The sequence below is a fragment of the Ricinus communis genome, chromosome 8, assembly GCF_019578655.1.
Source record: "Ricinus communis isolate WT05 ecotype wild-type chromosome 8, ASM1957865v1, whole genome shotgun sequence".
Classification (NCBI taxonomy): Eukaryota; Viridiplantae; Streptophyta; class Magnoliopsida; order Malpighiales; family Euphorbiaceae; genus Ricinus; species Ricinus communis.
The window spans coordinates 18,646,141-18,673,350 of NC_063263.1; the positions used below are offsets into that span (position 1 = coordinate 18,646,141).

At 29.7% G+C, this 27,210-nt stretch overlaps 3 protein-coding genes across 20 annotated transcripts; 2 read left to right on the forward strand and 1 right to left on the reverse strand.

The window, feature by feature from the left end:
• Positions 1 to 1,353: 1,353 nt before the first annotated feature.
• LOC8263166 (DNA-directed RNA polymerases II, IV and V subunit 8B) lies at positions 1,354 to 5,398 on the reverse strand. 4 transcript variants are annotated; one of them, XM_002530262.4, is made up of 5 exons: positions 5,245 to 5,398; positions 4,213 to 4,293; positions 2,917 to 3,074; positions 1,945 to 2,039; positions 1,354 to 1,711 (listed from the first exon to the last, which is right to left on the reverse strand). In XM_002530262.4, exons 2-5 carry the CDS (start codon positions 4,286 to 4,288, stop codon positions 1,600 to 1,602), a joined length of 441 nt encoding a protein of 146 aa, XP_002530308.1. In that variant the 5' UTR covers positions 4,289 to 4,293; positions 5,245 to 5,398; the 3' UTR covers positions 1,354 to 1,599. The 4 variants fall into 4 exon arrangements, with proteins under 4 accessions (XP_002530308.1, XP_048234576.1, XP_015581552.1 ...); XM_048378619.1 differs by lacking the exon at positions 5,245 to 5,398 and adding an exon at positions 5,088 to 5,206; XM_015726066.3 differs by lacking the exon at positions 5,245 to 5,398 and adding an exon at positions 4,898 to 5,055.
• A 2,229-nt stretch (positions 5,399 to 7,627) lies between these two features.
• LOC107262143 lies at positions 7,628 to 14,217 on the forward strand. Of its 15 annotated transcripts, XR_007217127.1 has the most exons (8): positions 7,646 to 7,922; positions 8,018 to 8,148; positions 8,886 to 8,936; positions 9,058 to 9,147; positions 9,878 to 9,977; positions 10,082 to 10,149; positions 11,611 to 11,647; positions 12,588 to 14,217. XR_007217127.1 is itself a non-coding variant. In XM_048378576.1 (7 exons), the coding sequence occupies exons 3-7, from the start codon at positions 8,108 to 8,110 to the stop codon at positions 12,702 to 12,704; spliced, it is 375 nt and encodes a 124-aa protein (XP_048234533.1). In that variant the 5' UTR covers positions 7,628 to 7,769; positions 7,863 to 7,922; positions 8,018 to 8,107; the 3' UTR covers positions 12,705 to 14,217. The 15 variants fall into 15 exon arrangements, 5 of the variants coding, with proteins under 5 accessions (XP_048234533.1, XP_048234532.1, XP_048234534.1 ...); XR_007217128.1 differs by lacking the exon at positions 9,878 to 9,977 and having other exon boundaries at positions 7,628 to 7,769; positions 7,863 to 7,922; positions 8,018 to 8,064; positions 8,886 to 9,147; XM_048378576.1 differs by lacking the exons at positions 9,878 to 9,977; positions 10,082 to 10,149 and having other exon boundaries at positions 7,628 to 7,769; positions 7,863 to 7,922; positions 8,886 to 8,975.
• A 6,178-nt stretch (positions 14,218 to 20,395) lies between these two features.
• Positions 20,396 to 23,045, forward strand: LOC8263165 (transcription factor MYB54). The gene is made up of 3 exons (XM_048377678.1): positions 20,396 to 21,060; positions 21,493 to 21,921; positions 22,453 to 23,045. The coding sequence occupies exons 1-3, from the start codon at positions 20,946 to 20,948 to the stop codon at positions 22,626 to 22,628; spliced, it is 720 nt and encodes a 239-aa protein (XP_048233635.1). The 5' UTR covers positions 20,396 to 20,945; the 3' UTR covers positions 22,629 to 23,045.
• Positions 23,046 to 27,210: the final 4,165 nt, after the last annotated feature.

The window sequence follows — 27,210 nt, forward strand, 5'->3', positions numbered from 1 at the left end:
TCTAAATTTGTACTTTTTTTATTTAATAATCTATATTATTTAGAGCGTGTCAGGTAGGACCCTTGCGGGTGGTAAAGTACTCTGCATATGTAAAACTCGAACTCAAAATCTTAATTAAAGTACGGACATTTCCATTTTTTGGAAAAAAAAAAAGAAAAACTTTCTTCTCCTTTCTTGCATTGCAGTGCACATACTGCTTGCACATCTATGTATATCTCTACTACTACTTTATGTGTGTGAATTCCTTGTTGAACTAATATGATTTATTATTCTTGAACAATCAATAATACCTCTTTCCTTTTAACCTTTTGTCATCTATATACTATAATCCGCCATACAAACGTGTCGCTTCTTCAGCAGTTATTGGTCTTTGTCCTCTTATCCCCTTCTTATCAAGTTCAGGAAAAATTTGTGTTTTTATTACCTTCGCCCTATTAGATTCAGGAAAAATAACAGGCCGCTCTATTCCTTGAGAGGAAACTTGCTTTAGCTTTTTCTTGCTTATTTAACCATCAACATGGCTCTCATCATGCATGCTCTTGAAGTGAATGTTCAAATTTGGATCTTCGCACATATGGAGCAATTGACCCGATTTTATAATTTCATCGCAAATATCACAAGTTTGCTTGGATCATCCATAGGAGAAGAGATAGATGTGAGGAGGAAACTAAGTTGGTCATTTTTCATTATACTAGTTCCTTGTAATATGCAATTGACATGAACATCGTAACTGTAACCACTGCATTCAGAGCATTTATTGCTATAATCAATAGGAAGTGCAATTGTCCTAGGTTTTGAACTTCCTTTGCTGGTTCCATTTTGTAGCGACAATACACCTCTTTCTCTTTGAAAACTATGTGGTTGTTTCAAAACAAATTTCAATACTAACATGTTTTAAGTAACTTTAGCCAAATTAATTATTTATATTGAAAGTTTAACATAATTTTTAATATAATACGAAGCCTTTGGTGAATGTTTTAAAATTCCTTGAATAAAATATTCATTGACAAAAAAAAAAAAAAAACAAAACTAATGCAACTTAGAAGAATTCTATTAATCAAAAGCAAATCTATATACTATTGAATTGGAATTACTGACTTTAAAATTCTTTTGTCCAAACAATGCAATACTGAAACAGAGATTCCTAATCTTAATAGCCAAAGCAAAGGGTAAGCATCTTGGACTCTCGTTAGATCCAAGGCAAATCTTGTTTTCTTTATTCTTGAACAAAAATTATGTAAACAAAAATAAAATGCACCAAATTTACTCTTTTCTTTTTATTATTTTTAAATCAAATAAGGAAGATTCAAGCCTTCCATCTGCGCCCATCATCATCGTGGAAACACAGAGAAATAAAGAATATGTAGTACCATGAATTTAGAAGGTCTTGCTGGTTAAAAACTGATTTACTGTCAATCCAACCATCAATGTTTTTCCTGGATAGTCATATAAGAGAATCAAACACCCGACTGGCTTCAAGTTTGCCATACACCATTAGATACTGAAGACACATGAAACAGTCTCTATGTAAGCAATAAATTTGTCCGCAAAAGATCACATCATGGATATCAGCCATAGAGGCAAACTGAGTGATGAGCTTCAGAGCTTCCTCATAAGAAGAAAGAGCCGCTGATCAAGCTCAAAGTGAGACACATGAGAAGGATCCCCTCTTAGCAGCATCAGCAGCCCACCATATGAAACTAACATCTCCCTGAAACCAAAAATATAAAGCAATCAAAATGTCACTTAAGTCTCATCTCAAGAAATATGTTTGTTAAATAAAAGAATGGTTTCATATAACCATCTTATGCACTGGTGGGATATTGATTTCTATTATAAGCTTGATGAGCCAAATGAGAGGATAAATATGTGACAGTCAAGATCTCAGAAGTGACTGCTTTTGCAAGAATGCGAAAGCAAGATTTCCAGAGTTTGGATACGCACGCTTTAACTGCTTTTCCTGAACCTTCCTCTGAGATCTTGTATAACTTCCCATTCATAATGTATTCATATTTGTCTGCAAGGGTTTTCCTTGCTCCCTGCATCAAGGGTAAAATTCATTAGCTATGAAATATAAATGCTCCAACAGCTTGAAAGTTCACTTGACAGGAACATCCAGAACTTTGAACCAAAAGCCCATAGTTGGAGGCAAAGCTATGGTGTGATAGTGTTGTGTTATTTACAATTATCTCTATCTTTGTTATCATCTCTACACTGCGTGTGCGCACGTGTGTATGCATATGCTTCAAAAACAAAACACAAAAGAATGTTCTATGCTACCAGATAATATCTAAGTTAAAAGACTAACATGCAGTTGTCCAGTTGTCACTTCTGAATGTGTGTTAATCCTCACCGGCATCAACTAAGTCCTTTCTTACGACCTAATACATGTTCAGGTGCCTGTAACCTAGCTGCACATATGGCATTGCAAAATGGACATATAGTCCTTGTACCTTCAAGTCTTTCCTTCCGAATTTGCACATGTAGAATCACATAATTCTAACAAATGAAACTGCTGAACATATGAATTAACACACCATAAAACATTATGCATAGGACACACAAACTTAGAAGGTACAACACTTTGTATCACACGCACAAACATAAAAACCACTGAAGAGTGGATGCACTCGGCCAATGTTAGACTAACCAGTCAAGAGAAAGAGTAAACAATCTCTCACGAACTAGTAATCTACTAATTTTTGACAAAGTTTAGTGTAGAACTAGGTGCATGAAAAGGAGAGAAGCATGCAGACCATTCATTGAGGTGAAAACTTGAACAAAATAACATAAAATGTATGGTCTGGTAGTAGAAAACAATGGTTAACAAGATGCATCTATAATTGATGAACCAAAATATGCATTCCAAAATATTATCAATGATGCGGTTAAACACAACAGAGGAACATGATTTACCTGTGTATAATAGCCAGTGTCAGGAGTTCCATCCAAATTTAGGGTGTGAGCCAATGCCATGGTGAATTTATCACCAACTGCCATAGGGTATATTTCTGTGTTCACATCTAGGTGCATGAACATATCACAGTTCTGGCTGTGTGCTTCAATGCGGGACACTAGATGAAAACATAAACAATGAATAATTAGCAAACATTTAATTTGCAATGTCTGCATAAAGCAATTAAGGATAGTTCAGAAAAAACAAGTTAAGAACTACTATACATGCATACAGATTTAAAGGATGAGTATTAAACAGGTGTAACAGTTCCCCCCTTTTTCGTCTAACCATTAAGGAAATGTGCAATAACCATGGTAAACTATTTTGCCAAGTAATGACAATAATAAATAATATGTAGTCTTATACTATGAAGGTCAGATACTCAACATAGTAATATACCATACCATAAGGATAAACAAACTTATCTACAAGATTCATATATCCATTAAAAAAAAATTATACACAAATTTCCTACTGTTAAAAAGTTCAACTCTACCAATATCCCATAGAACTTAGGATTTCATGATCTTCAATTAAGGTCGCAATTAATAAAAAGATTGTAACATTTTCTGCAAAGAACTTGCAAATTAAATCCAGTTAAAAGAATCATTAGAAATGAAAACTAAACTATTAAACATAGTAGAGAGCCACCTAAGATTAACATAATTAGCCTAAGGATTCAATTTTACTTAGAGGTCTGCCATCCTGCTTTTTCATTAGTTTCTCATTGGCTGCAATAATGTGATGGACCAAGCTCTTTTTATTCTCTGATTATTGTAGATCGAAAAGTTGATATGCACGTGTTAATTTATTATTAATCAAAAGTTAAACTGGCACAATAACCTTAGCCCATTAGTTTTCATTTTGAGCAAGGAAAACAAGTAGTACACTTAAGTTGGGCATGCTACAGAAAATTTCCCGGGTGATGAATCGTAGAAACAGCAAGAAAAGGTTTGACTGACAAAACAAAAGGACAAATGATCTAGTGTAAGCCCGGGAAAGTTTGAGGAAGAGATGCTCCCTTTACTAGGAAAGTCTACAATGCAAGAGCTTAATTGAATTAAACTGTATTTAGTCAATTCTCACGTTCAGAAAGCATATCATTGCTAGAATTCAATTCTTTCAACTTAGGAAATAGAAGGTAGTTTAAAAGAAATGAAATCATGCCAAAACTGACATGATTCTGCACGAATTTAATTGTGTAGGCAATGCCTAAAAAAAGGGGGATATACAAAGAAAAATTAAGAAAAGCATACCTTTATCAAACTTTTTACCATCTGGATCAAGTTTATCAACCACAAAAATATCCTCGAAGAGAACTATATTCGACATTGTCACTGCAAAGATTGCATTAAGAAGCAGCAAATAAACACCCCCATGTATGAAAAGAGAAAAATCAATAAGGGCTAAACTGAACTAGTTAATTGAATTACTACAAAACAAAAGACACCAATGGAAATACATGAATCCGCTACAAACAGACATCATATTTCAAAGAATAAAAAAACAGTATACTTTCACAATGCTCAAACACAAATGACTAACGGGCAATTCAAGTAGACTAAAACCCAGATGGTAAAATTCCATTATAGGCACTGGGTTTTCTGTTTTCTGTTTCATAAACCAGTATAGCTCAAACCTTCACTCAACTGACCACCACTATACGGTAAACATCTACTCCTGAGGAAGGAGTGGAAAGTAATTAAAATAAAATAAAATAGGGGGAAATATATGTTTCCGTTCTTCAAGATTCCTCCCTTTTCTCAGAAAACAAACATGGGAGTAAATAAAAATAAAGTTCATCAAAGAACATGCAAACAGATAACATATATAGACACCCACAAGCAAATGGAAAGATTGAAGCCTCAACTGCAAACCAAATATTCTAACCTCGAGTGTTTATTTTTTTCTCTTTCCAAGTTGGGAGAGAGAGGAACTTACAGGAAGCTGAAGGAGGAAGACGAGAGAGAGAGATTCGGGTCTAGATTTTTATGTCTATATAGTACAAAACCCCAACTCCAACCAGCGCACTTTAAGAATAATAAAATAAAGACAACAGATATAAATGAGCCCCTAAATTCTCAGATAAAATGAAATGAAATCCTAAAATTTCAAAATACTTCAACTGCACCTCTAAATCATCGGATATCTCCATCTGTTTCACCGCTTTCTAATATTTTAACTAAAAATGATGTGTTGATTTTAAGGAATTAGGGGAGCACATTTTAAGGAAGTTTGAACAGAGAAAGAAAAAAAAAACCCTAAAGAATATATGTAGGATGACTAACCTCCGAGTGCAAAGAAGAAGAGTGTAGAATTGGAAATTAATGAATCAGTCTTAGATTTAAATTTAAATTAGATTAACAATAGAAAGCTGCAAGGTTGAAGAAGACGGAAAGGTTATATCATTTGTGCTTTTTTTCTTAGGTAAATAACAAATAATCCTATGTTTTTGCACTAATATCCTGTTTTTTTCATTATTTTGCTATTGTGTCCTTCTATTTTCAATTTGTTATATATACTAGATACTCCCTCTTGCAAAAAGAAAAATCAACAAATCGATAGATTAATCTAAACAAATTAAAAGTTTTATTTGGTTTTTAAACTTTTGATGCAATCAAATTTATCTAAATTAAATTTTTAAATAAATTAGAATAAAATATTTAACTAATATACTTTGAAAATTATTTAATACCATATCAAAGTCACCTTAGTTTTTTGATCGAATTAGGATTGGAATAGACTTGTTTGTAATTTTTTGTCAACTTATTCTTTATATTTTAAAAAATAATTAAAAAGTAAATAATTTTTATCTTAAAATTTTATTTAAGTTTAAGTAAATTTTGTACAAACTAATCTTAAGTATTATGACCAAAATTTAGAAAAGAAATAGTTTTTAAGGCTTAAGAGCCCTAAAATATGAAAGAGGCATTTTCTCCGGGATAGATATGGGTAATATTCCTTTTAAGTTTGGATTAGTTTGTATAAATAATTTTTAAATTTTAATAAAATTTCAAATGAAAATATTTATATATTTTTTAAATAATTGAAATAAGTTAAGCCAAAAATTTAAAGTAAATGTATTTTAATATGGTAAAGAAAATATATATGGTGACTTTGGTATTTTATTAAAAAAAATTCAAAGTATATCAAATATATTTTGTACCAATTTAATAAAAAATAATGTTTTAGATAATTTTGATTGTATAGAAAGTTTAGGGACCAAACAATACTCTTAGTTCTTTAAATTAGTCCATTAGTCAGTTGATCTCTTACAAAAATAGACGATTTAGTACAACGAATTGCAAATTGAGGGATAGAAATTAGAATAGAATAATATTAAAAAGAAAATAGGTACTAGTATATGCCAAAATATAAGATGGTGTTTGTTATTTATTCTCTTTATTTAATTAAAAAATATATTTAATTTAAATGTATGTCTATTATATACTGAACAAATAAATAATTGATGCATTTTTATTAATTTTAATTAATCATCTAATGTTAAAGTATTACATATATATTACTTTTTTATTTTATTATTATATATGCACTTAATATGGTAATAATGACCTTTTCTTCTAATAATATTTAGTTTTCACTTCTATTAAGTTTATATAGTTTTTGCTACATAGTTTTAAGTTATTTATTTATTTATTTATTTTGTAGTTATTTGATATATGTATGTTATTTTAATAAAAATATTTAAATGGATTGGTGGTAAAAACAACCAATGTCCATGGGATGAGCTTACCCTTTTTATTTGATAAGAAAAATAACTATTAAATATCGACTTGAGTAGTTTATACTTTGATCTAGATATATAATTGGATTTAAGTAATAAATATTCAAATCATACATTAAATGTTAAAATTAAATATTTTATAAATGGCGTAAATCTATTCCATTATAATAAATAGATACTCATAAAAGTTTATTCTAGTATCGTCCTAATCTGTATCATTTCTTATATTATTAATAAAAGAAAATTTTAGATAAATTCAGTTTATCACCTCATCTATAAATAAAATTAATTATAATATAATAATATAATATTATTTATTAGTTGTTACATCTAGATTGATTAATTTTAATCATAGCTAGTAAATGATAATAAATAAATCAACTAATACTAATAAATATTGTCACATATTATAATATAATTAATTTTATCTACAAATAATGGAATAAATTAAACCTACTTAAAAAAATCTTCTACTATACAATAAAATAATTACAGACTTTTTTTATATTTATTTCATTATACATTTTCATCTTTCATGTATGATTTCACCCATCTAATTTATATAGTTCATATATATTTTATTATTTAATATATATATAGAAAGAGTTCATAAATAATTTATTGTTGATATATATATTGAAAATTATAAATTATAATTATATATAAATATTATAATTATTTTGTATTCAATAATTATATATCTTATGGTATCTAAGAAATTTATGTTATGAAATAAAAAAATATTTTTATATGAACCCGTATAAAATAAACTATTATATAATGTTGTACTATTTATAAAATAGTATGTTACATTATTTTCTCACATCTATTATAAAAGTAAAATTATTAGTTTTTCTCTTTGTAAATTAATATAAATATGATTGCAATTGAATAAATTTAAAATTATCATTTTTTTCAATTAACTTTATATATTAAAGGCAAAAAATTGGCGCAACTGAGCGGAGCCTAACAAGATCTGTTTTGAAAATGAAGGGCCAGCCTCAAAACGGCGCCAAAGAAGAAGAAAACGACCCCTCTGAGTCCTAGGAACCTGTTTAGCGGGAGTCTGTAAGCATCCATCTCGTACACTTGGGTTCTTGCAAAACTCACCGTCTCCTCTTCCAATAGTTGGTAAACATAATACCAATTCTTTAACTGCAGTTGCAATTTCAAGGTATCAGCTGTGTTAGGAGAGCTCAAGCGGCGTCGTTACTATAACAGGTCCAACTATGTGTATAGCTTTTGGCCTTTAGTTTCTCTGTATGCTTAATCTAACCTGTAATTGATAATCTCTTGCTTATGGATTTTGTCCTCAGGAACCCAAAACAACGTGAAGCAATTTCGGTTCTTTTCACCGTTTGCTGTTCGTTTCCTGTTGTTTCTGTCCATTGCCACAGAAATTAGTGATGTTAGGTCAAGGAAGTTTAGCATTTAACAACAGGAACATGTTAGTTTAAGGACTTCACTGCTCTACTTCGGATGGTTGAAAATAATCTTATTGATATAACATTACAAATGCTAATCATCTTTAAGCACCCATCACAAATGTAAATTTTCAAATTTACCACCCTTTAACCCTTACCACATAAAACTATTATATACCACATCACAAAACTTTGCAAAGAGAGAAGAAGTACAAATTAAGATTTTTTATTTTATCTTTTTTGGCACCAAGTCTTCATTGTACTAGTATATCTTGTAAGCACAACTGGTGTGCAAGGGCATATTTGCATACTTTTTGTGTTTCTATGTGGACTCAGGGTGGTATCTAATAGACAAACAACATATATATATATATATATATTTCCCCTGAAACCTAGGTACTCAAAATATTGTAATTTCTCCTAGTTGCCACTCGAGCATTAGCTTTTGCTTCTCCAATTGATTGCTGTTGCATTATTTGCTCTTACTTTCCTATTAAGGAAATTACATGTGGGCTTCCTCCATTAGAGGACAAAGACAAGTCACCCAATTTACATTCGGAAATTTAATATTTTGATAGTGGCACACTAACGAAAGAAAAGACTGAGTTCTTCTTATGCTTTGACTGGTTATAAACAAAGCAAGGACAAGTGAAACTCACTGTTTGAAACTTCTTGAAGTAGCTTTATCTTATAATGATAGTTCACACTTGCACAGCTAGAAACGAGGGCTGTTTTTTAATTTTGATATTATTTGTGTTAGGTCGCATATGGGACTATTTGACTATCTCTGGTCCATTAACAATCTATCCAGGTGCCCTCTTTCAGAGTATCTAACTGGAGATATGCAGATGTACTTTGTAAAAGCAATATGTTTGAGTAACCTTGCAGGTTAGTGACTGATGTGTATACTGACTGCTGTCTCATGAGTATAGATTCTATCAAGGAGCCCTTTTTTCAGAGTGTCTAACGGGAGATATGCAGATGCAAATCATGAATGCAATATGTTTGAGTAGCCCTTTCAGGTTAGTGACTCTGATTTGACCATTAACTGCTTTTTCGTCAGTACTAGAATCTGTCTTATTGCAAATTTCAACAGAGAAAGCATGAAGATAGACTTCTCGTGTAGCTTCTATAATGGCTTCCATTGATATAAAGGATTCATCTTGCATCTGCTGTAAGAACTGGTGCATGCACTTCTCACTTAAATGCAGAATAAGCATTTACATCAGAGAAATTTGAACTTTTGTCGCATCAATAGGCCTTAACCTTTGTTCATGCTTGACACCTTAATTAGATATCAAAAGACTCATGTTACCTTCCCCTCCAAACCTGCTGTTTCTCCAAAAATAATGCTGATGCATTTTATCACAAGTATTAGTCAGTGAAGCCAATGGATTTAGAATTTTCTTTGGAGGTTATTGCTACTGTAATTCACCAATGATATCTTTGTGCAATTATAATCTGGAATTATGTCCCCTCCTCTGGTCTTCATCTGACCCTGGACATGGTACTGCTTAAGTGCTCATCTCTCTCTCTCCCTCTCCCTTTCTCTTCTGTTTGTTTATCATTCAAATGTTGTCCTCTCTGCTGCAACATAGTAAAAAGTTTTATTTTTTTTACCAGAATAATATATGGATCATGCATATTTTAATATTAATACATGCCAGCCAGTAAATGTCGACAGGAAATATTTGAAGATTTAATTAGTCCTGTTGATTTAAATTCTTTGCCTTCTTTTCCCTTCAAAATTAGGAATTATTTGGTTGATCACTTTAAGTTTATGGGGAAGTATTGCTTAAGTCAATAAAAGGAATGGATATGACTTGAGCAGGTCATGAATTTAGGCAGAATGGTGATTTTCTTTTCCCTTCTTAAACTGATAATAATTCATGTAAATTGGATAGTGGAAAGAAGCAAGTCTGATTTGACACGTGTCTTTCTCACCTCTATATGCAGATTGTTTTAGGTGATTAAAGTGAGTGGATGGCATTCAAATTCTCTGGAATCACTTGTTTCAACTCTAGGTCCTTCTCAAATGGCAATACTTTTGTAGTATACCATTCTTACAATTGCTGAAATTTATGATATCACGTGTAATAAAAATGCTATAAACACTCTTTAGCAGATGAATGTGATTTTCAAATGAAGTTTGTAACACCACCCCTTTGTTTCATTGGCATGTGAGAGAGGATAATCAGACGTTCAATTTTGCACTGTTGATTATTAATTTATCCTACAAAACACCACAAAATTCTACTATACAATATATACTTGAATTTTTAGTTTGTGAACACTATTTGTTAGCAGAAATTTCTTCTCTGTCAAAGCATATTCTGTGTCGGTTTATGTTTTCAGGATGTGTCCCTGTTCAATGAACATCAGTACTAATTAACCTTATGACATAGTTCTTTAGTGCATAAAACCTTAATATTGCAGTATTAAATGTAGCAATTGATGTCAAGGTCTTACTGTCTCATAATGCAATCATGAGTTTGTTACTGAATTGTGGATATAACTACTTAATGTTCCCCACTTCTTTGGTCTTGAAGGTTGTATAAGATAGATACGTTTTGAAGCCTATCACTGTATTCTACTTGCTTTTGTTGCCTCTCTTGTATAATTACTCTTTTATGATATGTATATTTTATTCCTCATCAGCTCTTTTTTTTTATTTACCATTATTTTCACAGAAGTGCTTTTTCTTCTTCTTTGTCCAATTCTCAGCTAGTTGATCCTACCTACGTTCCTACTTTTGATTTTGTTTGTTTGCTTCTTGATTCCTAGTATCGTTTGGTTGATACTAAGATTTTCTCTTTTCCTGGTGAAACTCATTTTATTGTTCAATGGGGTGAACGTCTTGAGGTAACGGTAGACAAAGGGTGATGAATGGGGTAGAGAAAGGCTACAACAGTATAGGGCAAGAATATGTTTCTTATTTGGATCAGTGACAACAAAATTGGAGGACAATACAGCTTTCTCTTCTCTCATTCTTGATATATGTAGATATGTGTATATAAGAAACTTGACAGGTTGTTTGTTACTTCTTATTCCCTTTCTACCCTCTTATTGGCATCCAACCTTTAAAAGAGAAGTACCTGTGTACTCTTTCCTAATTATTCTCTCTTCTTCATTTTCTTCACTCTAATTTAACATAGCCTGTATTATGCTTTAACGATAAAACAACCTCCTTCATTTGAAACAGAAAAGTGCAGAACAGATTTACTTTCATATGGTTGTCACAGGTATCTTGTACCAGGGTGTTCATACAATATGTCCAAATTGATTTAGACTTTTGTTTCTTTTAGGCCCATATCAAAATGTTTTCTTTATGATCTATTACTTTGTTTATTACTTTCTCGCATTCCAGTGCACATATTGTTTGCGCATCTATGTATATCTCTATTAGTATTATTTTAGTATTTTCTTTTACTTAATTTTGTTTTTCCTTACACTTCCAAATTCTTCTCTTTCTCTTTTCATTTCAGCATCACATGCCTCCTGATCTTAATTTTGGCTGATAAGGTAAGCATAAATTTAAAGATTGGAGAAGAAAATGCGCAAATGATCTTATGGCTAACTACTGAAGACATAAATAGACCAAAAGGAATGTATTTGCTTAAACTGTATGATTGATGATAGCAAGTGGCATTAAGCTAATTAAACATCTAGTATATCAAGAGATTTTATAGCTTTCCAGTCCCTTTAAATCACCAACTACCATGTATACAGTGAAAATAGTTCTTATGCATCATTAATTGTTTATATGGCTCTTCAGTTTATGTTTAGTATCATTCATTTTTGACTCATGTGCATCAATATAATTGTGAAGAACTGTGGTCATTTGGATAAATCCTTCGTCTATACGCCGACATTAAATAATGATTTCTGTCTTTGTGGAATGAACTGTTGCTTGGATTTTGACAACTCAAGCTTTTGATATACTAATGAAAGTAATTGTGTCATCATGTCAGTGGCCTACACAGAAATTGTTGTTGCACTTGCGTCATGTTCAAGTTTTTTGGTGCTTTTATTCAATGTGGTCGTCTTAGAGAGGGCTCTTATATGAATATAGGCTCCGTCATCAAATGTAAACATGACCAAATGTTGCAATCAACTTGGGCTTCCGAGTTTATTGCGTCAATCAACACTTGAGCCGAAAGAAATGGTTCAGTGCATTTGTTCTTCGTGTTATTGATATATTTTCCTACTTGAAAATGTTTTCTTCAGTTACACGTTTAGTGTCATAGTGGGTTCTCTTTAGTGGGGCTATATGTTATTGATAACTACCTCTTGATGATTGCTATTGCTTTTTTTTTTTCCCTAAAACATCCCCTTCAAATACACTGTTTTGATGGTTAGTTTATTTTCAAAATGGTTAATGACACCTTATTAGGTTAGAATTGTTTCTTCAGTTCATAGTGGGAGCAATACATTGTTTGAGAAGTACCTTATTGTGATGCAGGCATGTGTTTATTTTGCAAAAATCAACTTCAAGTGCACCTTTTTGATGGATAGTTCGAAGCTCAAATATTTGTTGGAACTGTCAGATAAGATAAGTTCTCTGTTCATAGAAACATAAAGTTAAATTCTTTGATCCCTGAAGCATACATCAAAATGCTTTTGGTTTTTGTTAGAGGAATTAAAGGTGCTGTATTACATCATGGTTAGTATAAAAATTCATTTGAAGGAATGTATATATGCCAACAGTTTGACATTTGCATCCCTTTTTTTACCTAATACCCACAAGTTCAAAAAGTGTGTTGTACTCAAAGAAGCATTTTCCATTCTATTTCTTATTTTCCACAACTAAATTTCCTTTTCAAAGAACTATATTTTATGCTTGTGAAAAAGTCAAGATAATGGTGAGAGATATTCATGATTTCTGTAAGATAGGAAATGAAAATAATGGAAATTAAAATATACACTAGAAGGAACATTAGTAATGGGATGTTTGTAATACTTATTTTGGGCAGGTAGGTGTACTCTTCTTGTGTTAAGCTAAAGAAACTAAGGGAAACCTTTTCAGATGGTTCTGAAGCTAGCTTTCAGCAGTTATACAGTTGAGAAGTTTAGTTAACTTGTGGCCCCAGAAACCATAATTCTCAAATTAGGTGACTAGGTTTCATATCATTCCATATCAAACAAGAGGAATATCTAATGATTTCGTCCAAACCTCGAGTAGAAAGGACTGTTTTTGGAGGGATCGTTAATAGCTATGCTAAATAACTTATCCTTTGTGTTTGCTGCTATAGGTAGGTGGAATACCATAGTGCATACTTTCCACCAATTAGATGTTAGCAAAAAAATTCTCACCATTATCTACGCCAATTAGTTTAAGTTGAACTCCCTTGCTTGGAATGATTACTAAAATTACCGGTCTTGTTCAGACGATGAAATGGGGAGAAGATTTAAATAGAAATAGAAGTTTTACCATTTTAGTTATTGGTATGTTGAGAAAACTTGTATTATTGGTATTCTATGGTAGTTATCTTTTTGGTTAAGAGACTGATGCAAGAAGAAATGCTAGATCCATAAGTTTTCGTTAACATGTAAGAGCGCAAAAGAACTCGTAATTCCCTCATATCAGCACTAACTCTTGGTGACTCTGAGAACCTCTGATGGCTGCAGGAGTAGGTAAAACAGGTGAACAGTCGAGAAACAGATTCTTGCAAGAACCGGTACGTATTTTATCTATATATATATAAAACAAATTGGTGGTGCCATGAATGTAGACAAGAAGAAGAAGACTCCACCAGTTTGCTGCTACAGTACTGAAGAGATAATTTATTTGAGGCAAAGATTGCCACTGTGAATATTGGAACTTAAGTTTGTGAAGGTCCAGAATATAGAAATGGTTGTTCAGAGTTGAAGAAAACGGCAGAGGTAGCAGCAATGACAGTTACCAATCAGTTGGGAAATGGTTTTGGTTAGAGACATATGGTGGGTGTAAGATGGGAGATGGCTTTCCTCACTGTTTTAATAAGCAATTTCTCCTACTTGGAGAATGGTAGGCCAACGGTCAAAAGAGGACACACCATCTCTGCTTATATTTATATTATTACAGAATACCAAAAAAAAAACAACTTCTTTAAGGATGAGGCTCCAATATTTATATTTCATTAGGGATGATAATATTTTAAAAATATATACTTATTTAATTTAAATAATCAATTAATTAATAAAAATGTAGTTTAATTAACTGAAATCAATAATAAAGTTGAAAAAAATATATAAACTTAAATTTATTAAGTGACATTTCTCTATGTGAATATAATTATTATAAAATATGTAATTCGATTCATTTTTTAAATAATTATATTATTATATTATGGAGAATGTCTTTTTAGTTCCATCATATCCATTAACAGAAAGACTCCCTTTACATTTAAATTAACTCTAGAGAGTATGATATAATTGTATACATGCAATTATTCTGAATTTAGTGTTCCTATTAGCTTTAAGATCCTCTTGTGGCATCATTTTATCTGCAATTTCTTTCTTTTCAAATTTATAGCTCCCAAGTTTAATTGTTTATTGAATAATTTTGATAAATCATACTTTTAAATACATTTTTCTATGCTTTTGCAAATAAAAATCTATGTTTTTTTTAATATGTATGAAATTTAAATTTTTTAATGAATATGTATCTTTCTAATCAATAAATATTAATTATAGATAAATTTTTTGTTATTATTTTAAATATAAGTGTCTATTATATTGCAGTAATGAAACTAAAAATGAATAGTTATAGAATATAAGATTTATCATTAAAAAATTTAGAAAATAATTACTAAATTCAAATGTAGCATCTAAAAGTCTTGAATGAAATAGATTATTCTTGTTTTTAGACTGTTTAAATTTTGAATATGAATTTTCATTTTTTATTTAAAATTTAAAAACCTAAGAATATATAGAAACTACTTTTGTCAATAAATAAAAATTGTATGTCTGTTTATATTCAGAAATAATTTCTTCCAATAGCTAATTTTTATGATTAGGAACGTTTTCATGCTGTAATAATTATTTAAAATGGAATGGGTATTGATCTCTTTGCTTTAGAATTAGGCAGAGATTAGGAAGATTATCTATCAATCCCAATTTATATTTTCCTCTGGTGTTTTTTTTTTTTTTTTTTAATTTAAATAGAAATTAGCAAACCTAATACCTAAGCTTAATAAAAAAAAGTTTATTTTATTTAAAACAAGTGCACTTTTACTTAATTTCTCTTCTATAATCTTATACGACAGAGGAGAATCCTCCATTATAAAATTACAAAATTGATATTTAAATATTTATAAAATTTTTATTTAATCAAGTGTCTAAATCGACTAATTTATATATAATATGGTGTCTCTAATGAGGAATGATTTCAATATCATTTTATTAGTTATATCTTTCCTCTTTTTTCTCTCTTTCTCTAAAAGAGTTTTAATCTTCTTTCTATTTTTTATTAAGAAAAAATTTATACAATAAAAAAGATATTGGATTTATCTTTAGAAAAATTTAGTATCTCGCTTTTCTTGTTTATTATTTTAATATGAAAAAGATATATTTCATTCTTATTTTTTTTAGATGAATAAAAAAAAATAGTATTTAATCCTTTTCAATTTTTATTTGATGAATAATAGAATTCAATTTTGTTATTTTTTATTTTCTGGAAAATAAATAAAACTTTGAAAACATGTTGCTGAGAAAGAAAAAGAAAGAATAAGAAAAAGGAAAGAGAATGTAGAATTATTTATAAAAAGAGTATTTGAGATAATTTATTATTCAAAATAGGCCAATGGGATAGAAATATTATATTAGATTTTTTAGTCAAATCAGTCACTTATTTTACTAGCTAGATTAAAATTAATACTCACAAATGTATTAGTATAGTTGTAAAATACCTCGAAGTCGATAAAAAATTTATGACAAATTTATTATAAAAGTTAATATTTAAATAAATAATGTAAGAATATAAATCTAAAACACTCTAATCCAGCTTTTTACAAAAATAATTTACAAATAAAATAATCAAATAATAATAATAAATATAAAATATAATTTTTTTTAAAAAAATTATATAATAAAAATGGTATTTAGTCTCGTTAACTATTTTTGATTACTCTTGTTAATAAAATACGAATAAAATAATAAATAAAATAGGCGATGTTTGTTTTTTCTTGTACTTAAACTAATAAAATAATTAAATTTTTTAATTAACATAGGTTAAAACACATATGATGTTTTGATATAGTAAAGTAAATGATATTTCATAATAATCATGAAATTCATTTAATATAATGGTCAAATAATAACTATAACTAAAATTAATAAAGACATGTTTGCAAGAAATTTAATTATCAAATAAAAAGGCTTAACAAGGTTCATAAAAAATACAAAAATTAAACTAAATATTTATAAAAATCTAGCCTAAAATCTCTAATTCCATGATTATGGTGATTAGATAATTAAGCATTGAGAAAATAATGAAAAACAAAAATTTCTTCAAAATTCAGAATAATTTCAAGGCATGAAGATCTTCAATTCAAAAGAGCTTCTTGATCTTAAAAAAGAAAAGCTTAAGAACAATAATGAATAATTTCCTAAAATCTGTGTATAAAAATCCACAAGAAAAACTGTGGAAAATAAAAAGAGAATAATGAATAAATTTAAATTTTTTTGACATGTGTGCTTAATTTTTAATATATAAAATTTTTATTTTGATATTTATTTATTTTGATATATTAGATTCAAGCTTACATGTAATTTAATGCTTTATCTATTAATTTATTAATTTTTATAAATTACATTTCTAATTAAACACTACTCTAATTCTAAAAAATAGTATATTAATTATATTTTAATATTATATTTACCAATTAATAATTATCTAATTAGATAATGATGCTAATTCTATTATAAGAAATAATATATTAATTATATTTTAATATTATATTAATTAATAAAGTAGTCTCACAATTAAATAATAATTTTAATTTTAGAAAATAACATTTTAAATAATATTTTTAATATCATATTTAATAATAAATTAATTTTTATTTATATAATAAATCTCTAATTCTAAAAAATAATAATATAAATTATATTAACTTATTGATTTATATAATATTAAAATTAATAAATAAATAATTTTACATTACTACATTAATAAAATTTTAAAATTTTAAAAAAACTAAACATATTTAAAAATAGTTAGTTTGCTATTATTTTTTAAAATCTTATAAATTAATATTAAATGTTAAAAATCTTATTAAATTGTATCTATCAATTTAATTTTATAATTAAAATAATTATAATAGTCCTACAACATAAATGAATAGTTTCATATAATTTGATTCAATCACAGGTCATGCAACCCACCGCAATTTGCAACCCCAAAACTCATTTCTAATGACTTTGCATTAAGGAAAGGTATTTAAAGCCTAATTAATGAGATACAAAATAAATTCGCCTCCAAGTTATATTAATATTGTTAAGATTTCAGTTTTACAAGTTAGAATCAAATATAATTAAATCCAAAGCTAAATGTGATTTGGATGAATATTATTTGATTATATATTTCAAGAGTTAATTAATCCAATTGATTTAAGATTAATTCTTGCTTACACTAAGCGTATATAATTATGAAAAAGACACACATATATAAATATTTTATATTTTAATATATATGATTTATATATTAAAAATTATTTAAAATTAATAAATATATATTAATTATTAATTGATTTAGTGTATGAATAGAGAAACAGATAATCAAACTCAAACTGGTAATTTATAGATTGTTGAGGATAAGAAATGACTGGGAAAAGAATATTATTTTTTGGATGAATATTTTATATTTTAATCTAAGACCATTTTATTGTGTCACTTTCATGTTGTATGAACATGAGAGGCGAGTACATACACCAGTTTGCCAACATTAAAATTACATTAACATCCAAATTAATTAATTAATTATAATCAATTTTCATATCTATAACTCATGCATTAATTGAGTATTATCAATTCTAATGGTTTGATGGATTACATATATACACACACATGTCATATATGAAACATTATAATGCAAATTTCCATTAATTATCCAACATTTTTCTTTTGTTTCATTTCTTGTTATTGCACTGAAGGCAACAAAATTAGTAGCTGCTGCCCACTGCATGTGTGTGTATATATATACGTACAAATTTGACCCAGCTAGCATTCATGTTGGGACAATTCAATAATACCCACAAACAACTTCTTACTTCTTTTGTAACGTCTAAACCAGAACACATATTTAACACCTGAATTTTGGTCATTTAATCATTCTAATATCTTAATTTTTAATTTAATCTATCAAACATTTAAATTCTATTTTTGTAATCTCGTAAAGACCTTTAATTTTCAATTTAATCTAATATACATCTGAACTTTATTTTCTAATAATATTTAAACACTTATGAGTATTACACATTGACGTATTAACTGAAATCATATTTCAAAAAATGTTTAAATATTATAAAAGAAAAACTAAAGTGTCTATTAAGTCATATTAAAAATTAAAATATTAAAATATTAAATAGACAAAATTCAAATACCTAAACTTGCATTTAAACTTTTTAAAATTTTTGTCGTCGTCACTTTTTAGTAATTATTGAATTTCACTAGAATTTGAATTCATAAGTTCAACTTTATAATTATCAAGACAACTGCAATACTAAACCCAAATTCATGGGTAACACTTTCAAACAATGTTCCACATTTTTCTTTAGCAGCACAGTCGGACCATCTGACGTGTTATATAATTATTGTATTAAATATCCATCTCATGTTAATTCACATCATTTCAAAATAATTTCTACATGAAAAAAATAAAATAATATATGAGTGAAAGAGATTGAACCTTAGCATAATTTAATTGATTTTCTGTAAAACGGATTCCAACCCCACGTCTAATAATGTCACTCCTACAATTTGACTCGATACTCTTGCATAGTATCAAACTTATAGATGGTCTAATGGCTAGATATTTGGCTAATACCCACTAATTCAATTTAATACAACACTTCTAAAACCCCCTTTTTTTTAATAAGAAAAACTAAAAGTATGGAATTAATTTAATTAATCAAGAACATGTTATTTTTAAATTTTTACGGGCGGTAAATCACTAATTTAGATATATAGTACTATAATAGATTGATGTAGAGGATTAAAGGGAGGGGGTTGCTGAGTTTGGTCGCCAAGTTTTAATAACAAAGTAGGCATGAAAGTACAAGAGATTGATATACCATCCGAAACAATTTGGAGTTCAGATTAGCTTTCTTTAGTTTGATAAAAATGTGTTTCTATTTGTAACAGCATGATCATGTCTAAACAAAACAAACTTTGAGAAGAAGACCACATGTTTGACTCAATAGAATCACTTCAAATTAAAATGATGGATGGATGGATGGATGGCTGATCAGTCTCCACGTGCACTTCTTCTTTCTTTTCCTGTAATAATTTTAATTCCTTTCTTACAACTAACTGTTAGTTAGGTCCGAAAGGTGATCAAAACCTAAAACCTCGACCCAGAAATTTAAAAATAAAAATAATAATTTTTTTTACCTTAGTCTTTGCAAGTTTACCAAACTCTTCTCCAATACTGTATTTTTGACATATTTGTCATTTCCAAATTACTGAATGTAACATACTTTGAAACTATAATTGTTACAATCCAACCCTTTATACATAACTAACTAATTATATTTGGATAAAATGTTGTCTTTACTAATCAGCTTTTCAGTTTATTAGTTAATGCCACCGGATCATATGATTAACATATGAATCTTTCATAAGGAAATCTAATATAAAGATTTATAAAATGAGAATGACTTGGATAATTTTACTTATATTTTACATTTAAATAATAAAGATAACATAAATCTTAAGTTTTATAACTATTCTATACGTATTATTCATTCAGTCATTTATTTATGTGATATACTGAAAGTGGTTAAATAAAATGTAAAATAAAATAATAAGTTAATTTATAATTTAATGATCAAATATATGAGTTTCTTTCGAGCTGAAAATCCTCAAACTAAATCAGAAATGCTGGAAAGTTTCATATTTTTGTCAAATTTACACGAGTGAAAACCATTTTATTTTATTTTGTATATGATATCATATTTAGTTTAAATAAATAAAAAGAGAGAGAATGGGAAGGTGGGTTATAAGTAGAGGTTGTAGGTTAGAAACTTGGGAAGAAGACGTTGAAAGCAGAACGGAATTCACCCCACCAAGCAACCTCTCTGTCTCTCTCTCTCTCTCTGTGCGTCTTTATTTTCTTTCATTAATTATCAAATTACATATGTAATATACTAGAGAGAGAGAGAGAGAGAGAGAGAGAGAGAGAGAGAGATTACTTATAAGGGTTTGTTAGCCTTGACGTTTGCATCAATCCCTCATCCTTTCCTCTCTACTCTCTAACGGAAAACACCTCTCCATCTTCTCTTCTTCTTCTTCTTCTTCTTCTTCTTCTTCACCGGATATTATTATTATTTTCTTTTCTCTTTGCCCACCACACACTCTTCTTTGTACCTACTTGAGCAAGAACCCCTCTCCTAGTTCCTTATATATTCCTTTCTATATCTACCTATTCAGAGCTTTTCTACCTAGTTTTTATTTCTTCTTCCTCTACGTCTTCTTCTTCTTTAATTTATTCCCAAGGACAGAAGAAGAAAGCAATAGTCTTCTTGAGCTATAGCTAGCTAGGGTTTTCCGTACTTCTTTTTATTCGTTGGATATTATTGGATTCTTTCTGTCTTTCTTTGTATAATAACAAGATCAAGATATGTGTACCAGAGGCCATTGGAGACCAGCTGAAGATGAAAAGCTTAAAGAATTGGTCGAACGTTACGGTCCTCATAACTGGAACGCCATAGCTGAAAAGCTTCAAGGAAGATCAGGTGATTTATTTTTTTGACCTAACTTTTTTTTTCTAAAGAAAAAGAGAATATTTTATCAAAATACTTAATTTAATTTCCAAGAACTAGCAAAGATGGCAGCTACATGAATTAACCAGCTGTAACTAGAAGTATTAGAATCAAAACATAATGGAAAACCCAAAAAGAAAAAGAAATAATAATAATAATAATAATAGGTAATAGTAATTTCCTGATTTATTTCCCGTGAATTTTCATTTCTCTAGCCATTTGTTAATCATCATGAACATCAATATACAAAGGGTTGGGTTTAAGGAATATATGTAGTTATTCATGTGAAAAAGAAATGTAAAAGATGTATAGCTTATAGTATACAAAAAGAAACAAATTTAAGGGAAGTTATATTTATGACTGTGACTAATAACAAACATAAAAAACAAAAATGTTATGAATCAGGGAAGAGCTGTCGGTTGAGATGGTTTAATCAGCTGGATCCAAGAATCAATCGGACACCTTTTACAGAAGAGGAAGAAGAAAGACTTCTTGCTTCTCATCGAATCCATGGCAATAGATGGGCAGTTATTGCAAGGCTTTTTCCTGGGCGAACAGACAATGCTGTCAAGAATCACTGGCATGTTATTATGGCAAGAAAATGCAGAGAAAGATCACGACTTCAAGCTAAAAGAGCTGCTCAATGTTTAGTAAACGAGCAGAAACAGTACTCTTCCTCCTCATCGAAGCATGATCCTGTCTTGATGAACTGTGATGCTATCAATCTTTCTTCCTTCGTCGATAGATACTGCGAAAGATACTATAATCAGTATCCTTTCCCTCACAACTATCGACCCTTTTGCCAAGGCAGTGAGAATCCAAGTCAATATGCAGGTATACATTCAGTTTCTTTGATGATATTCTCCAATTTAAGTGCATGTTTAGTCGAATAATGTAATGATACATAACTGAAGGACTCAACTTTGTTCACTGTTATATTGAGTTTCTATTTCATTATATGCTGTACTGAACCATTCTTTTCTTTGTTTTTCTTTTTTCTTACAGCCAACATATATTATAAATAATTACATACACTGTGTGTATCACCATGTATGTGGCATTAGTTTATCTGGAACTGACTTTGGCTACTCTCACCAATCACCAATCACCAACCATTGTATGAGTTACGTATTTTGAATATTTTATATTTAAATAATAGAAAAGTGAGCATGTTTTAAATCGTATAACTATTTCATATGCAATATGCTTATTCAATTATTGGATGTAATGCATTCGAAATAATCAAAATCCAAAAATGAATACTCTACACTTGATGGATGTATGTAGTATTCAACTATTGAGTTATGCGATAATTTATGCTGTAATTTGTGCTTCAATAATTTCCTATGCAATAAAATATGGCAGGTAAAAAACAGCCGGTCGAGTTTTATGATTTTCTCCAAGTAAACACTGACTCTAGCAAAAGTGAAGTGATAGACAATGCAAGGAGAGATGATGAGGAAGTGGATCAAGAACAGAAGAGAAAGGCTGGTTTGGCATTCATTGATTTTTTATCTGTTGGGAACTCCTCGTCGACCTAGTGGCATCATAAATGGTGAATTGGTGATTCATGATCAAATGATAACATTTTCCTTCTTCTTCAGATAAAGAATTGACCTTAGATATATTACACACTGTAAGCATAACCGATCGATATTGCTATATATATATATATATATATATACTACAATTGCATTGACAATGTATATACATATGTATATATATATATATACATATTTAATTAAGATTCAGAGACATATACGTACATGTATAGATATATGTATGTAACATGTAGGTTTGTTAACATGAACAGCCATTCAGAACATGTATCCAAAGAAAAAGCAGAAGCTTTATCCAAGATTTTTATGTAAAAAGAAAAACCCATTAATTCTAGCCTCTTTATATTTTGTTTATTAAAATCCATATATAGATGAAGAATGATCTGTGCACCATCTTAATGTTTTCTCTGTATTAATTCTATAATTACATCTGTTTAATTATCTTTACAGAAATACTTCTAATATAATAAGCATTATATCTATTGTTAATCTTATATTTATTTTCACTTTTGCAATATATATATATATATATATATATAAAAGATGCAAGTATATATAAGTTGTCTGTCGTTATTTATTTTCTTTTTGTTTGACACTAACAGTTGATGTTAATTTCCATATATCAGCCATGAAAAATGAATTAAAATTTAAGCCCATTTTAAGATTAATAACCATATATTTATATATTGTTCCGTTCTGTCCGACTAAATGTAAATTTATGCTAAAAAAGCTAAGCTAGTATACAACCTTAAATTTTTTATTATTTATAATATGCATTTTTTTTATCTATTATTTTTCTTTTTACTATAAAAGTAATTAATTCTCGTTAATATTAATGAATAGTGAATAAAAAGACTCAAATTGAAACCTTTTCAATTCTCACAAATTTAAATACTAACCAAACCGCTCACATATTAACTTCTATACAATTGTTCTCTCATTACTCTTAAATGCTTATATTGTCTTTCCACCGCAAAAGAGCTTAAAGTTTCTATACAGAAATATGCCCATCAGATGAAAGTTTTCCAAGAGTCTATAGGAACCCTGTTTTACTATTCTATTTCCACAGGCAAGACTACTGGTAAGTAGTTTCAAAGAAATTAAAGCAGCATTTGGCATAGGCATCATGCCTTGGCAAGGCTTTCGTCATACATATGGTCGGGTTTCTTTTTACATGTTACCACGGACCGCAGCAAAGATGACTACGTTTAGTTTCATTTTTAGTCATAAAATTTTAATTTATTTCATTTCAATTATAATTTAGTCATTTTGCCAATAGAAAATTGACATGTCATATTTCTTAATTTTAATTACTTTTATCTTATTGATTGCTTTTGCGATGTATCAATCATTTATTTACAAAGTGACTAAATTAAAATAAAATTAGAATTAAATTTCTGAAATAATATAAACTAAGATTTTGTAACTAAAATGAAAGTAAGTGTAAAATTTAATGACAGTTTATATTATTATCCCAAAAGCTTCAAAAATATTAAAATCCGATAATTATATGAACTTGATTTTAAGCAATTAGAAATGTCAATGTGGTAGCTGAGGACTTTTTATGTGATTAATCAAACCTCGTTTTTATATGTTTAAATGATGTTAATTAATTAATTATTTATTTATTTATGCGAAGGGCTGCTGGAATGCAAATTTTCAACAATGTAATGAGAAGATAATTCTAAAATAATGACGTGATTGAGATAATGAAGCATGATCTTGACAGGACTCATAACCACCCATTCTCATATGTTTCCACTTTAATTCTCCATCAACAACGGTTCACAATTTATTATTGTTATTATTATTATTATTATTTATCATTTATTTGATTAATAATTGTATTTTATTGTCTTTCTAGATTTTCATATAAGAACAATCCATGAATTGAGTTTTTAGTATAATTCATATGGGAAAACTTAATTTCTTAGTATGAATGATAACTAATGTCACCACATGAATTCATTTTTCTTTTTATATATCCATGGATATGTACTTTTAGTTCCACAAGGCAAAACAAGATCACTAATCATATTTAAACATGTGTTTGACATATGGCTTATGTATATATGTTGCATGTGGGTACTTAATATAGTGTTGTAAAATAAAATTTAGGGTTTGTTAGATTGAATTTAAAATTAAATATGTTTAAAAGGTTATAAAAGTAGAATTTAAGTATTTGTCGAATTAAAATCGAAAATTAAAATGTTAGAACAATTAAATAATCAAAATTTAGGGTTTTTTATCAACTGTTTTGTATCTTTTTTACTTCAAATAGTTGAAAAAGAGAAGATAGAGAGGCCAAGATTCTAGCAATTGATAATTGTTTTGAGCATAAACAACTGATATTTAAAAAATTTCAAAATGAGACTTTCACATTCCTTTCAATAGTTTTATATTTAAATGCATACATTGATATTTGTGGGTAAAACCTAACTATAAATATATTAGCCTATTTTATTTTAGATTTGTCTAATTATAAGTATCATATAAAAATAAAAATTATTGATGCCACCGCAAGTGAAAAATAGCAATCGGTCCAAGTTTCTTAGTAGGGATTCAAAGGATTAGTGTTTGTAGGTTGTAAAAGCATTTGTTTGTCCTGGGCGTCTTAGGGGGGTATTTGTAGGTATTGTGTTTTGTTTTTTTCATGCATGCTTGGTAGTGGTCTGAAGAATGGGGAGAAACGTGGATTCCGGTTCTCTTCGGGTGGTGCTTGTACGGTTGACGAGTTATCAAATCGCCTAATCCGTATTTAAAATGGGCGAGTTACTAGCTATTAAATAATAGTGAGTCGGAGACTCGCTTACAATCGTCCTTTAAATAAATCTCCACCATTTATAACTAAAAGTTTTTTTAAAATAGTAATGCAGCCCGTTAACTATACTCTCTAAAAAACCTAAAATTGATTTAGAAAACATCAATAATCAATCAACAATTAGCTATTAGCTGTCACGACCCCACCCGAGGGCCCGTGACCGGCACTAGGGAATGGGTAGGCGTAAGGCCACCGAATCCCGTAGTAAGTCTGTCACTCACAACTCAAATAAATCTCATCTCAACTTTTACTATTATTAACGCCATAATTTACAATAACATTAAATTTTACACAATTAAATCGGTCTGCCAGAACAACTAGACGAGACCCGAAACTCAGAAAATTTACAACTGATACATCTACTATTACTACTGCGGAGAATCTAAGATTTACCAATTTACATACCAAATCAAATACATCACCCGATGATGAAGGAGTTTCATGAATAAGAGTCGGGAAGACTAAGAGTGAGCTAAAATCATATATCTAAAACAGTTTCAAACATCTCAATATCACATTCATTTAATTTTAAAATAATTAATAAATCACGCGAACCATACGTGTCATGTTAAAACATATGTGTCATGCCATGCTTAAACAAAAATTATTCCACACGCAACGGGACAGAGTACTTCAGTAGAACCCTAATCCCAACTCAACATCTCGATCAATTTCAAAACTCACGTCTCGACCAAGCTCAACTCTAATATCTCAACTCTAATATCTCAACTCTCTCATTCCAACAGGACTAGGGCCCAGAGAGCAAAGCTCGATCAGGGACCTTATCTCCAGGCTGGTCACTTATATCTCAACTCTCTCATTCCAACAGGACTGGCGCCCAGAGAGCAAAGCTCGATCAGGGACCTTACCTCCAGCCTGGTCACTTACATCTCAACTCTCTCATTCCAACAGGACTGGCGCCCAGAGAGCAAAGCTCGATCAGGGACCTTACCTCTAGCCTGGTCACTTATATCTCAACTCTCTCATTCCCATAGGACTGGCGCCCAGAGAGCAAAGGTCGATCAGGGACCTTATCTCCAGCCTGGTCACTTACATCTCAGCCTTAGCCTTTCGGCTCTCTTATCCAATAAGACTAGCGCCCAGAGAGCAAGCTCGATCAGGGACCTTACCTCCAGTTTGGTCACTTAAATTTCCAAATAAGTCGGCGCCCAAAGAGTAAAGCTCGATCAGGGACCTTTACTCCGGCAACCACACTCTACTAAGCCTAGAGAGCGATGCTCGACCAGGGCAGATCCTAATCTTTCTTTCTTAAAACTTTACCTATTTGTCCCTTCTCTATCTCATCTCTCTCAGACTTATACTGGAACACTCATCCAACTCCTATGTTCTACTGCCGTCCCATCCCGAGTCATAATGCATTATTAAAATTGGTGATAAAGGAAAAACATATTTAAATAGTAATTAAAAGCATCATGCAAATAATAATAATAATTAACTGAAAAATTGAAATTGCAAATAAATAATCACACTAGCAAATCAAATTTTATGCATGACACGTGCATAAGCGATATATGACTTTAACTCACAGGATTGGGCGACCTCCTAGCTCTGCTCCGGTGCCTCGATTGGAGCGAGCCGAACAAACGGACAATCTAGTCACGGAAAATAATTTATCAAAATGCTGAAACAATCGAGCATTAATCCTAGGTCTAGACTCCTAGGACTGACTGTCTAAGAATCTCGACTTGAGAGAATTTTACCAAAAATCCGGCAGAATCTCCC